The 16,663-nt window shown below is 42.7% G+C and overlaps 1 protein-coding gene across 2 annotated transcripts in view; it reads left to right on the top strand.

Annotated features, from left to right (window-relative positions):
* Positions 1 to 16,663, top strand: part of myo1ea (myosin IEa) — a 221,810-nt gene that overhangs the window by 90,208 nt on the left and 114,939 nt on the right. For both annotated transcript variants that reach the window (XM_073032934.1, XM_073032933.1), the window contains exons 3-6: positions 6,001 to 6,090; positions 10,701 to 10,795; positions 13,636 to 13,723; positions 14,144 to 14,233. In XM_073032934.1, coding sequence (XP_072889035.1) covers positions 6,001 to 6,090; positions 10,701 to 10,795; positions 13,636 to 13,723; positions 14,144 to 14,233 — 363 coding nt within the window. The remainder of the gene's footprint in view (positions 1 to 6,000; positions 6,091 to 10,700; positions 10,796 to 13,635; positions 13,724 to 14,143; positions 14,234 to 16,663) is intronic.

The following is a 16,663-nucleotide window of genomic DNA, read 5'->3' as shown; positions in this document are numbered from 1 at the left end:
ATGTATTTCAATAATTAAACCACTGTGTTGCTTAGTAATAATTGTAGCTTTCATCGGGGCAGGGCCTTTCACATGCTCCATTAAAATTGTTCCGATCGTTGACTGACTGTAGCCTAACGCTTTTCCAATGACCGATGGCATTTCACCTCTTTCTGATCGCTTTATTACTTCTACCTTATTTTCAATCGTGATCGTGATTATTTTCGTGAACAGAAACATTGCAGATTCAGAGCTGTGACGCTGGGTCCTAATGTCCACCACACTGAGACAGGTTAAATAAGGTCCGAGGTTCCGCTGGGTCCTAAAGACCACTGCACTGAAACAGGTTAAATAAGGGACTTGGGCATCCGCAATTTTTGGTATCCGCGGGGGAGGGGGTCCCGGCACCAATCCCCCATGGATAAGGAGGGTTGACTGTAATGGTAACCAACTTCCCCTACCATAAGGAAGCGGGAGAACAAAAGACAAACTAAAAAATGAAGTGGGCATCGTATACAAGTGATGGATAACAGGCCATCCTATTGAAAAGAGATGTAGGCAAGTTCAGTGACGTGACTCTTGCTATTAGGAAGTTTCTAGAAAAATGCAGAATAAGCTATGTTACAATTACTGTATAGTTCACTGATCAATTACAGGTATAAAAATTATGAGCAAGCACAGGAAAAGGCAAACTACAAGAAAAATAACTATTTACATTCTAGCAGCACCTTGGAATATTCTGAAGGCGCTAATCAATCCAAGTGGGGTAAAAAGAAAGCGGGGAGCGCTGGTGATTGTGTGTTTCTCCACCCCCGTCTGTTGAGAGCCAATTTACAAAGCAAGACTGCTTGCCATGGGGGGGATTGGAATCATCCCTATCGCATTGCAGGCTGGATCCCAGGAATCCTGTCAAAGGCAGAATGATACATAATGATTTATAAACTCCAGTCTTCATTAGTTGGAAGTTTCACTGGAGCCTTCCCTTTACTAAACTGAGCAAAATGTTATTTACTCAGTGGGTCATGGAACGAGGCTTAGAGGGATTGGGCTTTGGAACATAATTTTTTTTCATGAAACTGATATTAAATTATTTTGCAGACCAGGTTTGGTGCGAGTTATAAGGAGAAAGAAAGTCTGTTTGTTCTAATTTGGCAATGCTGTAATTTCAGAGGTACGGTTCTTGGCGGGCAGAGTGGTGACATTGGAATAGAATCCGTTCCCTACCGCTATTATTTCAGTATTTTAAAAACAAAGGTCACTCTTGCATGTGCTCTTTGATAACAGTGAAGTTTTGCTTCAAATATCTTTTCTGTAATTGTTAAAAACAGGCTAATGGTGATGACTTTGAAAGTCTTTGGTAAATGACACTGGCAATTTTTTTTGTTTATGTTCCTGAAAGGACTTGTGTCTGTTATTTAGTGTACATGATGTAACCATGATTTAACTCTTTGTTATGCTCTGTTAAATTTAAACTCACGCTCTTGTTCAGAAAGCAGATTGCAGAACACCGTTTGTTTTCCGCAGAACAGTCTGTATTTCTGGCTGTTTCTCATTCACAGTGCACCAGATGAGGAACTTAATCAGGCATTTCCTGAGTTAGTCATCCTTGTACACAGGTCTGATAGAGAAACATCGTTTCCTGCCGTTATTTAGGAGCACAGTGCTTGGACCGTGCTGTCTGGGGTGTCAGTCTTTCTCCTGCAGGGTTGAGTAGAGAGCAGATACACATTGATCGAATTCCTTGCCTCATCGGGAGACAGGTCTCCTGTACTGCAATGGCTGCCTTGTAATCCCCACACCCCACAACACCAGTGCTGCTGGCTGTAATTTTACCTCCCGAGAGGTAGATTATCCTCCTCCCCTCCCCATTCTCCCACCCCAATATTGTTATTCCTCCCCTACTACTGGTACATTGGTCTCAAACCTGAGAAGGTCTGCAGATACTGGACGGCCAAAGCAACAGACACAAAATGCTGGAGGAACTCAGCCCGTCAGGCAGCGTACGTGGGAAAGAGTGAACAGTCGACGTTTAGGGCTGCGACCCTTCATCTGCACTCTGATGCATATCGGTCTGTTTCTCACCTGATCCCCGTGCCCCATCTGCCAGTCCTTTTCCACTTCACTTTTATCCACCACCCCATTCCCGAACAAGCAGGCACTGCCTTTCGCCCAGCAGGAGGGGAGGAGCTGCCTCGCCTCATTCTTGTCCCTTGGAAACAGCCGCAGAAATGTGTGGCACCTGGCCGGTAATGACCCTGGCCTAGGCTGTACAGTTAGTCATGGAGGCTCTGGTGAGGGGATAGCATGGAGCGATGGTAGGTTGAATGGTCTCCTTCAGTTCTCTCATTTCCATGATCTCAATGTGTGATTTTATCGAAAATGCTGGAAACATTCAGCAGGCCGGGCAGCATCAATGGATAGAGAAACAGGGTTAATATTTCAGGTTAAAGACTCTGTATCAGTGTTTCAATATGAAATGTTAAAAATATTTTCCTTTCCACATGTACTGCCTGACTTGGCAGAGTATCTGGGATTTTCTGTCTTTGTTTCAGATTTCCAGCATCTGTGATTTTTTTTGAATTTCATGCAATGATACACAAATGTAAAAAGTAAAAACTTGGAAAAGTTGAGTCAATTTTTGATTCAAATTAAAGGTAACACGGTGATGTCTGAAAGACATGTTTCTAAATTTTATGGAATGAGATTGTGATCTTAGAAGTGGATCATAACTATTTGTTGTAGATCAGGGGATTCTGTGAGCACACACAAAATGCTGGGGGAAGTCAGCAGGCCAGGCAGCATCTATAGGAAATGAATAGGCGGTCAACATTTTGGGCCGAGACCCTTCTTCAGGACACCTTGTGTGTCTTGCTCTGGATTTCCAGCATCTGCAGACTTCCTCGTGTAGCTGATTAGCTGAGCATGTTGGAGACAGAGCTGAGTTTGTCAGACACACAAGAGACAGCAGTTACTGGTATTTGGAGCAAAAAGCAAACTGCAGGGGACACTCAGTGGATCGAGTGATGGAGGCAAAGGGGCGGTCGATGTTTCTGCTCAGTTGTGATGCAGTCTCAGCCCTAAACTCTGCCTCCACAGATGCTGCATGACCTACTGAGTTCCTCCAACATTTAGTTTCTCTGCTTCAGCTGGAGGATGTTGCTTCCCTGTTCAGTTTACGCTAGAGATGTTAGGCATGAGATTCGGAAAGAAAGCCATTGCAGAGGCATGAAACCGCGATGAGAAGTACCAACTGTTGGGCCAGCTGGCCTATTTTCTGTCCTTCATGTCATTCTCTTTGGAATAAGAGCATTACTGTTGTGGGAGCTTGAATGCCTTAAAGTATTTGTTTTTATGTGTGAAAGAAATGCTACTACGTGTGTGGGAAATGTTACGAAAGTCATTGAATGGAGATGACTGTAAGATATCATAGTGATTTGTTAAATACCTCTTGAAAATCGTGCTAATCCTAACATTGGATTACAGCTCATTAATGTGTTCCCTGAAGAATCTTTTGAGCACCCTTACCCAAAATTCCAAAGTCCAAAAAACCTCCGAAATCCAAAAATTTTTTGAGCACTGACATGACATCACCAATGGAAAATTGCAGAAAGCATTGGGAAGGTTCCCAGGTGATGAGCAGATCTCTGCAGAACGGACAGTTCTGAGAAGTGACCTTATATATGTAATGAATAGAAGTTAATGAAAAATAGAGAAACACTGCATTAAGCAAAAAATGAAGATATCAATCGTGTATTGAAAGTGTGGATTCAGCAGTGTCAGAGTGAACATCTGCTTAACGGTATGCCAATCGTGAAACAAGCAAAGATCTATCACGGCAAACTGATGGTAATTGTGAATATTCAGCAGGTTGGTTGCGGAAATTTAAAAAGTGGCTTGGCATTAAAATTTTAAAGATTTGTGGTGATAAAGTGCCTGCTATCACAAAGCAGCAGAGAAATTAATCGATGAGTTTGCCAAGATCATTTATTGTTTTATGCACAAAATTATTAAAAATATTATATAAAACTACCTTCAGAGTATATGTACAAGTTATATATGTAATGTAAATGGATTTTGTGTTTAGATTTGGGTCCCATCCCTAAGGTATCTTATGCAGATGGAAATATTCCAAAATCCAGCCCCAGGAGTTTTGATGTGGGGTGCTCAACCTGTATATCCGCTCTGTTTGGTGTATTGTTAACAATAACATCAGGAAGTGTTTACATTTTCTTTTATATAGTGTGATGCCATTTAAATGGAGCAGCTAACCAACCAATGGACAGTACAACTCCTTCTTTTCACTTTTGTGGGGTTTTTTTGCTCGCTATTTTGAATGTACTGGGTATGTTTTGCATCTTGGCCCTGGAGGTCTTTGTTTCATTTGGCTGCATTCATGGTAATTAAACTTGAATTTGATTCACTTGAGTTGGAGCCAGCCAGCTTCATGTTGCCGTGTAATGATTGCAAATCTCTCGGCATTCACCATCATTACGCAGCCAAATTGACAGCTGAACTGGACTTTGAGTTTTTACAAGCTATTTCACCAATTTTCAGTTCTTACTGGCTTTCAATGCTGTAAATGCGGCTTAACAAACTTTCTGCCTCTGGAAAGTCTAATTTTATGATCAGTAAAACTATGATGTACGTGAACATACTTCCTCAGAAACGCAGTGGCTCAGCATCTAGCGCTTTCGGTGCCATTTGCTGTGATCCATTTAAGTTGCCTGGACTCCGTTTTGCACACTCTCTTTAACAGGAGCAAAATCCAGTAGTGTGAAAGCATGCCAGTCTGGTACCAGCAAAACCCCAAGGGTGTTACAGTAATTGTGTGCTCCAGTTACTGATTTTGATGGTTTAAAGTGATACTTTAAAAGAGGTGTCTTTCCTTCCTGGTTCAGCTGTGTGGGATTCTCCAGTTGACACTGGCAGCTCTCAGTGAGGAGCCCCCTTTGAATTGAAGCCTGACAGCATCTGAAGTTGAAATGGGCAAAGCCCCTGCTCTAGAGGTCACAGGGTTAATGAGTCAGCATGCTTTAAGCTTTGTAGAAATGTTGTGACTCTTCAATGAACATAATGAACGTTCTGTGTATTGTCAAATGAGCTCCTTAAAATCATCACTGGGCATCAGTCCTAGAAAATGCCTAATGAACAGATGCCATGAGATCATTGAACTGGTTGAACAGCCAATCACATTGAAGAATTCTTCCTGAGAACAATTCAGGTGGGATAAAATCACAGATTTTTAACTGTTTTACAGAATATGAAACAAAGATAAAATTGTGAGGGGCACTGATAGGATGAAAGCACACAAGTCCTTTTTTTCCCTCAGAGAAAGGCAATGAAAAACTAGACAGCATGGGTTTAAGGTGAAAAAGGAGCTGCAGAGCATTTTCTTCATACATAGAATAGGTTGCTAGAACAACTAATTAAAATAAGGAATATAGTAGAATACTATGTCGTGCATTGACAATGAATGTAAGAATAAAGGGCATTGCACAGTTTATTCTTGTAAATAATGTAAAAATTATGAATAAGGTTTATTTTGATATAAAGGCAGGTACCAAGTATATGATAGGACATGTTTAGAGTGAACCAGGCCAAGCATTGGAACTGTGTTAGGATGAGGTGGGTCAAAGGCCTGTTTATGTGCTATGCTGATCTATGACTCTATATGAGTACATGTCCAAGAATGTAGAAAATGACTTTTATTTTGCTTTTAAGAAGTATTTGATTTTAAAGAAGCATTCGTTTAAGAAATGGTTCAGATTGCAGAGAAGCCTGTCGTTTCCTGAATGTACTTTCCCATCCAGACCAGCACCATAAACGTACAGAAGGTTATTGTCTGAGTGTTGACCTGCATATCTGCAAAGCTCTCGGCTGTCCCAGGTCATTCTCAGGTTTTCTTTAATCAGCCTCGAATTTGCAACTGGTGTTTAGAATTGTGAAGGGAGGCTGTTTCCATGATGATTTTAATACCTTTGTTCACCATTAGAAAGTGGAACCTTAACCAAGTTCGTGCAGACATATATTGGACCTGTGCTTATCTCTATAAACCCATTCAAACAGATGCCATACTTCGGAGAAAAAGAAATTGAAATGTACCAAGGCGCAGTGAGTATACCGTGTTTGCTGATAACCTGTGTCTGCTGGATCTCAACTGAATGCTCATGATAAATGTACCGTGCGCTGTAATAGGGATCTGCTCATCTCAAGGCCACAATCTAACTGAGTCCACCTTGTGAACCCTAGTAACATGAAGGAGAAAACTGGAGGAAGAACTTGGTCTGACATGAATAATCACCAATGTCATGCGCTAGACTGGAGACATTTCTGCAATTGATAGCAAACTCCTTTGCATGCTCTTTACAAGACATTACGGTTTGTTGGTAAACAGCGTTTGGTTGTGAGGGAGCATCAGCTTCAAAGTCGTGCTGCATATGGCTGCATAGTTACTGAAGCTTCCTTCAGCCTCAGGTAAATAATAGTCACTTCAGTGCGATGAGGAACGTTGCCGAAACTATTCAAACTATATTCCTGTGCAGAGCGGTGAAGAGAGTGGGGGTAAAAAAAACTGGTCCACCAAAATATAGCTCAGCATATGACTACAGTGAACTCCGGTTAATTGGCCATCGGTTAACCCGTCAGCCGCTTGTTTGGGCAACTCTAAGAGCCCAGGCTTATTGAGAAAATAGCTTTTGTTTATTTATGACTCTATGCCACTTAATTGGGACAGGAGACTGTTGCCAAACAGTTTCTAAATGGTGTCGGCTGCATGCACTTGTGCCGCCATTGAACACCACGCTGTACTTGGAGCAAACAGTTTTTAAATAGCATCAGCTGCATACAAAAGCAGCCATTTTTGTCATTGATAGTTGGCAAGAAGTAGGCAGTAAGAAAAGCCAGAAATGTTTTGCTCACTGCAATTTCAAGCATTCAGGCTTGGAGATACCAGAAACGGTCAGGAGTGAGTTACAAAGAATTTAAGGTATCAACAATCATCTTGAATGTTCTAATGAAAATGAGAAGATTTGGAGGATGCAGTTATCAAAACAATTGTACGAAGGCAGTCTATTATCTGCCATGTCATTAGTTCTTCACTTAATCCTGGAACATCTGATGCATACATCAGGATGATCTTTATCAACTAACAGCTCAGCATTCGATACAACCATCCCCTCAAAAGTATTCAATAAGCTCCAAGACCTTGGCCTCAGTACCTCCTTGTGCAATTGGATCCTCTTATTTCCTCACTTGTAGACCCCAGTCAGTTCAAATTGGTAACAACATCTCCATGATCTCCATCAGCACAGGAGCACCACCAGGCTGTGTGCTTAGCTCTCTGCCATGATGGCTTTACACTGTGTGGCAAGGCATAGCTCCTACACCATATTCAAGTCTGCTGATATCAAAGGTGGTGACAAATCAGCAAACAGGAGGGAGATTGAAAATCTGGCTAGTGGTGTCATAGCAACAACCTCTTAGTCAATGTCAGCAGGACCAGGGAGATGTTGTAGGCTTCAGGAGAGGGAAACCAGAGATTCATTAGCCAGTCTTTATTAGAAGATCAGAGGTGAAAAGGGTTATCAACTTTAAATTCCTGGGTTTTACCATCTCAGAGGATTTGTCCTGGACCCAGCATGTAAGTGCAATTGCAAAGAAAAGGTGGCAGCGCCCCTATAACCTACTACAGCTGATCCGCACATCCGCCATCCTTTGTCCCTGCACCCCTAAACTGAGGACTGGCACTCCAGGGCCTTCCTCTTGTGAACCTCCTCCCATCGTACTGTGAGCTCCACCAGGAGATTCTCTTGTCTTTGGTGGACCACAGTACGGTGTCTGGTCAAAGTGTGTTTGTACCACTTCTGGGAACTGCAGCTTCCTCCCCACATCAATCGTCATCTCTCATGATTTGGCTGTTTGCAGCACATTGGATTTGGGCCTCTTTGGTATGACTGGCGTGGCCCTCTCCTTGATGAAAATGTCCGCCCTGTTTGCCTCTCTGCCAGCTGGTCTCCTTCCACCCCTCCCGCTGTAGAGTGTCAGCAACAGGCAGAGGAACTTGTCATGGTGCCAATTATACTGTCCTTGTGTTAAAGCTGTTTTGCATCCTGACAGTGGGTGTGCCAGTGAACTTTGCTGACGACAAAGCTTGCAGTTATAGTCCTCTCTCAGTCCCCATGTGTTCACCTGTGATGGTGCAGGGAAAGGACCATACACGGACTGCAGGAGGAAAGAAATGTGGAAAGGCTCCAGTCTCCAAAGCTCTGCCCAAGTGATCTTGCACTTGGGCAGATCCCATTTAGTCCAGGCGCCCTGTGACCCCAACTCCACTGCCTTTGATATCCACCTTCTGTCCTCATGGTTCTGTACCTCTGCCTGGACCACGTCACGCCTATCCCTTGCACTTGCACTCCCCCATTGTTGGAAGTGTGCAGAGCTGAGGCCTTTCCGTGCCATCACGTGTTGCCAATGATGTCTCTCAACTGCAGGGAGCTCACTGCCTGGTCTGTGGCCGAGTTGGCGGCCCACTTTCGGCCGTATCTTGTTGTGACCCCTGCTTAATTTATTAGCTTGTCATCGGAGCCCCTCAGTGTTAACACAACTCTATACTTTGCCACCTTGAACTCCTCTACTACCGATGACAGTGGGAGCTGTAGCTGGCCTGATCTGAAGAAAAACTTGGGGGGGGGGGTGGATCCCCAGCCACCTCGACAGGTGCTTGTTGACTTTCCTCTCGATGCCTTCTATGGTGGTCACGGGGAACTTGTACGCCGTGAAAAGCCAGAGCAGCCTTGGTAGAAAACCATGTTGGTACAGCCATGTCTTAAATTTACCAGGAAGTCCAATTTTGTTGAACTTCTTCAGCCACTTTCAGCCTGCTTTACAGTATCGGTGACGTTGCCGCTGTCCGTCATGGCTGCACTAAACCTCTTTCCAAGGTGCTTTACTGGGTTGTCCTCTGCAGATGGAATGTCTTCTTGCTGTACTTGAAGATGGAACCTTGCCCTTTTTGATCACCATGCATCTGGACTTCCTGGCCTTGGAGGTCATCCTAGCCCAGGTGGCTGCGTTGTCCAGGGTTTCCACACCCATCTTGCTTGGTCATGGGTTACAGCGGTAGCTGTGACATCACCCATGAGCCCCTGTATTGCAGGCTGTCAGATGCTGGGCGCCAACACGGGGCCTCGGGTTACGTCTGCTGCTGCTGATCTGGGGAGGTTCATACCCATGACAACAAGATGGGGGAGATGGTACAGCCAGTTGGAATCCCTTTTTGGAGGTCTTGCCACCTGCTTGTAAAGAGGGCTGAAGTGAAGCATAACTTGAATCCTCCTAGGTCGCTGATGATTATGTCTTGCGTTACTGGTGGGATATGGTAGTGGTCCAGGCCAATCTGGACGAGGACGTGTGGAATTAATTTGTAGGTGTTGGCTAGGTCTAACTAGACGACTGTTAGGATTCGGCCCAGTACTTCATGGGTAAAGTCCTCCCAACCATTGAGCACATCTACATGAAATGCTGTTGTAGGAAAGCAGCATCTATCATCAGAGATTGCTACCTAGGCCATGCTCTCTTCTCTCTACTGCCATCAGATAGAAGGTACAAGAACCTCAGGACTCACACCACCAGGTTCAGGAACAGTTACTACCCCTCAACCATCAGAACAAAAGAGGATTACTACACTCACTTACCCATCCATTGAGATGTTTCCTCAACTAGTGGTCTCACTTCAAGAACCCTTTATCTCATGTTCTCGTTAATTATTGTTTTTTATTTATAGTTTCATTTTCACAATTTGTTGTTTTCTGCACTCTGGCTGATCTTTCATTGATCCTGTAATGGTTACTAGATTGGCTGAAGATGCCCACAAGAAAATTAACCTCAGGGTTGTACATGGTGACATATTTGTACTTTAATAATAAAACTTACTTTGTATTAGGCGTCTGTGCCGATTTTGCTCATTTACAGACAATCAAAAATCATGACAGCGCAGACTGGATGAATTCCTCTGTCGATAGCGATTAGGAGCTAATGCACAGTTTTATAGTATTGATAGTGTTCTAATTTGTTCTGTATTTCATTTAAATGCATAATTTGTTACTCAGTGGTGGTAGTTGTCTTTTATATACCTTTTTTTTTACTATTTCCATGAAATTATGGCTAACTGGGGCAGCCACTATTGGGTCAAAACGTACTGATTCAAACACAAATAGACACTCTTTGATTTCATTTGTAAGTTCTACTTTATAGACCTTTTTATAATGTTGAAAAGAGTACTTTTTACTTTATTTTACTTAACCTATATAAAGTAAAATAATGTTCTTACTCCCAACGGCAGAAGTAGATGCAGCTTAGGGCCTTAAAGTAGTGTGAGACGTTAATCTGTTTATGCTCAGCAGATGCCTATGAAATTCCGTTCTGCAGCATTTCACCGAGAGCTTTGTAACAAAAAATGCTCAACATGACGCTGAATCACAAAGTATAAGTGATTCTGTATTTCTGTTTAGTAATGCAGTTCCAAGGAAGTGTTTTCCTTTCCCAATAGCTGTTCAAAGTACAAATTAACTCTGTCCTTGATTTCTCTTTCCTTCAATCCTGATAAATCTTAACATGCTGCCCCGAAATTCATTTGACAGTCTGCTGACACTGTGTAGATTATTTGGATTTGTGACATAATACCTCCATTTTTTCCACTAATGCCTTGTTTCTTCACAATCCAGGCTCCTTATGAAAATCCACCGCATATCTACGCCCTTGCTGATACCATGTTTCGGAACATGATTATCGATGGGGAAAATCAATGTGTCATCATCAGGTACTTGCACAGTTTTTCAGAACAGATTAAAATATAATGAGGGAAATTCCTCCCATTTCCTCTTTATTGTCATTTATAGACTGTATTTCACAATTTGTCCTTGGGAGGATTTTGAAGAAGCATTTGTGGCTTATGACTCACTGTTGGCGTAATATGGTCCTTGGAATTACAAATATTACCTCAGAATTGCTTCTGGTCAGGGATATTGTAACGTGATTGTTTTATTTTTAACATGGGTCCATGAGCTAACTTTACATAGCATATCCTGTAGTAATGAAGGATCAATTAAACTCCCAACAGCTTGCTTTGTTGCCATCTTCCTTCAGTGGTTGTCATTTCACGGGGCTTTGATTCCGTGCTGCAACAAGGGTTTGCACTGTATGGTGACATGCCTAATTCCACATGAGGAATGGGAGCAGGGAAGGGCCTGCCCTGACATTCGGTAACACCCTGGTTGATGTGATTCCAGCCTCAATTCCACTTTCCCGCCAGGTCTCCAAATCATCTGACTCCTCTGAAGTCCAGACATCTCCACCGCTCTTCAGTGTGGAGGATTCACAAAGCCGACAATCTGTTGAGACAGAAGAAGCCCTTGTCACCTCAGCTTTATCTTGGCACAGTACCCTGATTCCCTCACCCAGGGAGACACCCTCCCATCGCTTAACCTGTCAAGACTTCAGATGTCTCATTAAAAAAAGTTACAAATTCTGGTTAACTCAAGCTGTTAATCCACTGGAATATATTAATTCCAGGCAATCTGTTCTTGGTGTTTTCACTATTATGAGCTGTTGTCTTTTACCCCGTAGGTAATTTGTAGCTTAAGGTATACATAAGGAAGGATATTCTTGCAACTGAGGGAAGTACTAAAGGTTTACAGTGCTGACTACTGATATGACAAGTGTAAGAGCATATTAGGCAGAGTTTAGAAGAAAGGGAAGGATCTGATTGAAACATTCAGTATTTTTAAGGGGCTCGACAAGGTAGGAGTTGAGCTTGCTTCCCCTGGCCAGTGGTTCTATACGAACCAGGGGTTGCAGTCTCCAAAAGGGGGTTGAAAATGAGAAGAAATGTCTCAACTCAGAGGATAGTGGATCATTAAATTTCATCACCATAGAGACCAGGAGAGGCTCAGTTGCCTCATTAGAGAGAGCAATGGACATTTTGATATTAAGGGACTCAAAGCAGACAGAGTTCTTGCAGGAACAAGGTGCTGAAGTAAAAGCCCAATACCACAGAATAGCTCAAACGGACTTTTCCTGCTTCTCATTCTTGTATATGTATCTCTCAAATCGGTCGGTCTGGTTATACCCGGTTTTGCAAATTCCATGGGTCAATAATACGTGGCAATCTTGATAATTAGCGCAGAATGACACAGTGCAACAACAGAAAAATGAATGTCACGCTAACTGTAAAGATGTTTTGAGGGTTCAGGAAAGCTCCTCACAGCTATGTCATTTGAAGTTAAAGCCACAGCATTTTCTTCTAATAATTTCCGGGTGTAGCAGGACTTTCTCTTAAACCACAAGCAAGAAGTTTCATTTGCTGTAATATATTTGTGCTTTGTATCTGTTAGCTGTATTATCTAAACTTGCCAAATAATAACTGAATGAACTGTGCAGCTCCACACTGCTGAAGGGGAATGTCATGTGAAACATAATCACCGACGGCCTGTTCGATGTATAATACATGGACTGCAGAGGTCTACTGTTACTGACTACTGTTAACCTTTTGCAAATCAGCTTTATGTTTTGCTATTCCCGTTCAGTTCAGAAGGCTTTGTTTTCATTCACGAGATGTGGACCTTGCTGCCACTTTTCAATATTTAATTGCCCATCTAGAATGACGCACAGACCAGAGCGATTAATGAAAGAGATGTATCTTTTCTAAAGGACTTTAGGGAGCAAGATGATTCTCTCTGCAGTAAAAGCCAGAGGTTTTATAATTATTGCTAATTAGACAAGAGAAACATATTTAAAAGTGTAGTTTTATATAATTGCTGAGATTTGTTCCCCAGCCGCCTCGGTGAAACCTAGATGATGGAAGCTTTGTTAATGATGAAATGAGGCACAAAGTGCCGTGACTTTTTCTAGCCCTGAAGCATCATCTCCTTCCCCATGCATTCTAAATTCACTTACGGCTGACTGTTACACAGGCTTATTGTTATTAGCGCCCCTCTCAGGATTGGAGATGACGTACGCCACTCTGTTTTAGTGAGTTCTGAGCTGGATAATGAGGGCAACGTAGGACCCACTGACTCTGTTTCCTACGTGAGGTCTCAGTCTCTCTGTAGCAGCTCTTCATGCTGCCCTGAAGGCTTCTTTAAGCTGCAGTGGGCAACAGACTCCCTGGAGCTGGTGGTGACATTCCATGTATTTAAGAAGGCTTTGTGCATGTCCTTGATTTTTTTTCCCCTCCCTTCACCCAGTAATCTCTTTCCAAGAAGGAGCTTGGAACAGAGTCTAGTGTTGGTCTGTGAATAACAAAGCCTGCCCAGTAGAGCGGACTGTGTGTGACTAGTGCCTCCAGACATTGGTTTTTGGCTTGAGAGAGGATCCATCCTGAAAATGTACCAGCCAATGAAATGCCCAACTCCCACAAAGGCTTGTATTGGTGATTTTTCCCCTCTGCCCCTAGTTGCTGGCATTTCAGAAGTGTTGTAGCTCTGGGTCACAGACTCCATTTGAAGCACTGGGTTCTGCTTGTGGTCTCTCTGTCTCACAACAGGTGTCGATTGTTTTGCCTAGCGGAGTCCCTGTTTCTCAATGCACCGACGCTGGCGTTGCAGAGTGTGTTGTGTAACCACGGGGATGTTTACAGCTTTATTGTATTTTCTTTTCCAGTGGTGAAAGTGGGGCTGGAAAGACTGTGGCTGCAAAATATATCATGGGTTACATTTCCAGGGTTTCTGGTGGTGGTCCCAAAGTGCAGGTAAGGTCAAATAATTTCTTCAGCAAGTCTGCATATGTTGTTCATTCATATAACCATCATGCAATGTTGCCACAGCTGGAAGCTCCGGCCTGTCGCCATGCTTGGGTGGCCATCGGAAGGAGGGCGTTGCTTAGCCCTCTAAAACTTGTGTCCCTAGTAGCAATCAGTATCTATGTATGCCTGAGATCCTGTACGAGACCGTACTCTCTGCATTTTGCTGGCATCCAGTTCCCCGGGCCCAGTGTGAATGTTGTCCAGGATCCAAAGGGCCGGCTGCTCCAAGCCCAGCGGTGTGCGGCTGCCTCCTCCCCCTCCTCATGATGGCCAAGGAGACCCATAGCTAGTCTGGTATTGTTCACCTCAGCATGACTGTAATAATTTGTAAAACCTTCTCAAGTGAGTTTTTCTTCCCTCCTGCAGCATATAAAGGATATAATTCTTCAATCAAATCCTCTCCTGGAAGCATTTGGGAATGCTAAGACAGTGAGGAACAATAACTCCAGCAGATTTGTGAGTTCACATGACCCCATATCCTGATGTGACAGTAATATCTTCTGAATTAGTGCAGGGGATTTCTTAAACTGATCTTCTTGAGTAATGGGAGGATATGTCTGGTTTGGAATTTTTTGTATTTAAGTACCGTTTCCTTTTTGTTAATTGAGTAAGGGTGACACAAGCTGTTTCCCAAATGCATCTTTCATTGTGGCTTGATCATATATTGTAAATTCCAAGGCAAGCAGCACTTTTCCTAAGGTGGATTTAATCTTGAAAAACAACAGACAACAAATGGTAGAATTGACTGTGGCTGGGTATGTTTGATAGCACATTCTGCTTCAATAACCTGTGCGGATTTGGTAACCAGCGGAGGCTTCAGGCTGCCTTGGCTGTAATAATCTGTAGATTTTGGTGGGACCATTTCCTACATGAGTCTCCACCTTAATTATTTGGTGATGCGTATTTTTAAACTATTTTTTAAATGGCCAATTTCCTTCTGTGGGTTGCAGTAAGTCAGCCTGGCTTTGTGAGGGATTATCTTCAAATTATTGTAAATTCTCAGCAGAACCACTTTCCAAGTGTGTTTTGTTTAGTCACATGACTGGAGATAAAAATGGTTTTGGTAATGAAATGCAGGACAAAGTTATGTTTACTAAATCTTAGTGCAATAGAAGTCTGCTCAGTTGCACGTTCTAACATACAATGAGCTGATGTTTTTGAAGTGAATTCCCCTTTCAATTTTCAATTCACTGAAGTAAAAGAAATACTTCAGTCTACCTATGTTGCTACATCCTGTAGTCAGTGATTAGAAAAGTGGATAAAACTCTAGTTGTGTAGTTTGTTCCCATGTTTTCACATCAGCACCTCCCCCTCTTGCCCATCCTCCCTCTCCAACAGTTTAGACACCACATTCCTCATGCAGGCTATTACATTCAGGCCTGTCTCTGTGTTCACTGAGAGAATTAGAAACAAATACGATGCTCTAAAATTAACTAGCACTTGATTAAATATTTAAGCAGTAGACAGTAAAAAAGGGAAGAGACTTTACAGTGTCTGGTTTTGCTCATTATCTTTGAACCATTTAGTTATATTTGTACCTGGCAACAGCACGATGTTTAAATTGGAGTGTAAATTGCAGTGTTCCAGGAGAGCACCAATACTGACCAAGGTAAAGCAACACAGCTCTGCTACAGATAAAGTGAACTGCAGACTACATCGCCTCCCCCGGAAGGAGTTTGTGGTCTGTTTGCATTTTGCTGGCATCTAGTTATCCAGGTTCAATGTGAATGTTGAGACTTGCGGAAACAAAAGACCTGGGTTGGTTGCCAGATGTCACATGGTTGTCTCATGTCAGCAAATGAGCCGTGGAGTCATGCAGCACCGAAACAGGACTTTCGGCCCATCATGAACATGCTGATCTTTTTACTCATTTATACTAATCCTGTTTGACTGCATTAAGCTCATATGCTTCTTTGCCTTCCTTTGGACAATGTCTCCCAAGAATAGTAATTATATCTGATTCCCCTGACAACACATTGCAGATATCAATCACTCTAACTTATGCCCTCTTGTTTTTGATAACCCTCCAATGGGATAAAGATATTTACTATCAATCCTATCAAGATTTTGTATGCTTCTGTTAGACCACCATCCAGCCTATCCAATCTCTCCCTGCACCTAAAGTGTCCAATTATCATCGAGTGCATTTGCACCCTTCCTACAACATGACCAAACTGCATATAATACTCCAAGTGTGGCTTAACCAGTGTCTTGTCAAATTGCAAGATAACACGCCAGCTCTTACATTCTATGCTGCGACCTATGAAGGCAAATGGCTTCTTCTCCACCGTAACATGTGTTGCCACTTTGAGGGAACTGGGGACTTGGACCCCTAAGTCTCTCTGTTCACCAACAATCCTTTGCCTTACCATTTACTGTACGTCTCATATCTTTATTTGATTTCCAAAATGTATCAGCTTGCACATGTTGGAATTAAATTTCATCTGTCAACACTCCACCCAATTTACAATCCTACTGTACACTTAGTCAACCTTCCTCACTATCCACATCTCTGTGAGTGTTTGTGTCATCTGCAGACTTTTTAATCATAACTCCAGCATTGATATCCAAGTTGTTAGTATCCATCACACACAGCAAGGATCCAGCACAGACCTTTGTAGTACATCTCTAGATACCAATTGGAAAAGCATCCTTCCACCTCTTATCCCAAAGCTAATTTTGGATATGATTGGTATCATAACCTGGGATCCGTTTTCTCTTAACTTCCTGGACACCTTCCTGTCTTCTGTGTGAATGACTTTGTATGTGTGCTGGCTGACTGTGGGGTGATGGGGCAAGGGATTCATCTGTGGTACACCTGGTTGTGCTCAGAATTAGATTCTGGTTTCTTAATTCCTTCTCATACTTCTCACTGTTTAGGAGACC

This window comes from Hemitrygon akajei, chromosome 30, assembly GCF_048418815.1.
Source record: "Hemitrygon akajei chromosome 30, sHemAka1.3, whole genome shotgun sequence".
Taxonomy (NCBI): Eukaryota; Metazoa; Chordata; class Chondrichthyes; order Myliobatiformes; family Dasyatidae; genus Hemitrygon; species Hemitrygon akajei.
The sequence above is the reverse complement of the archived record's forward strand: the minus strand, read 5'-3'. Positions and strand labels throughout refer to the sequence as shown.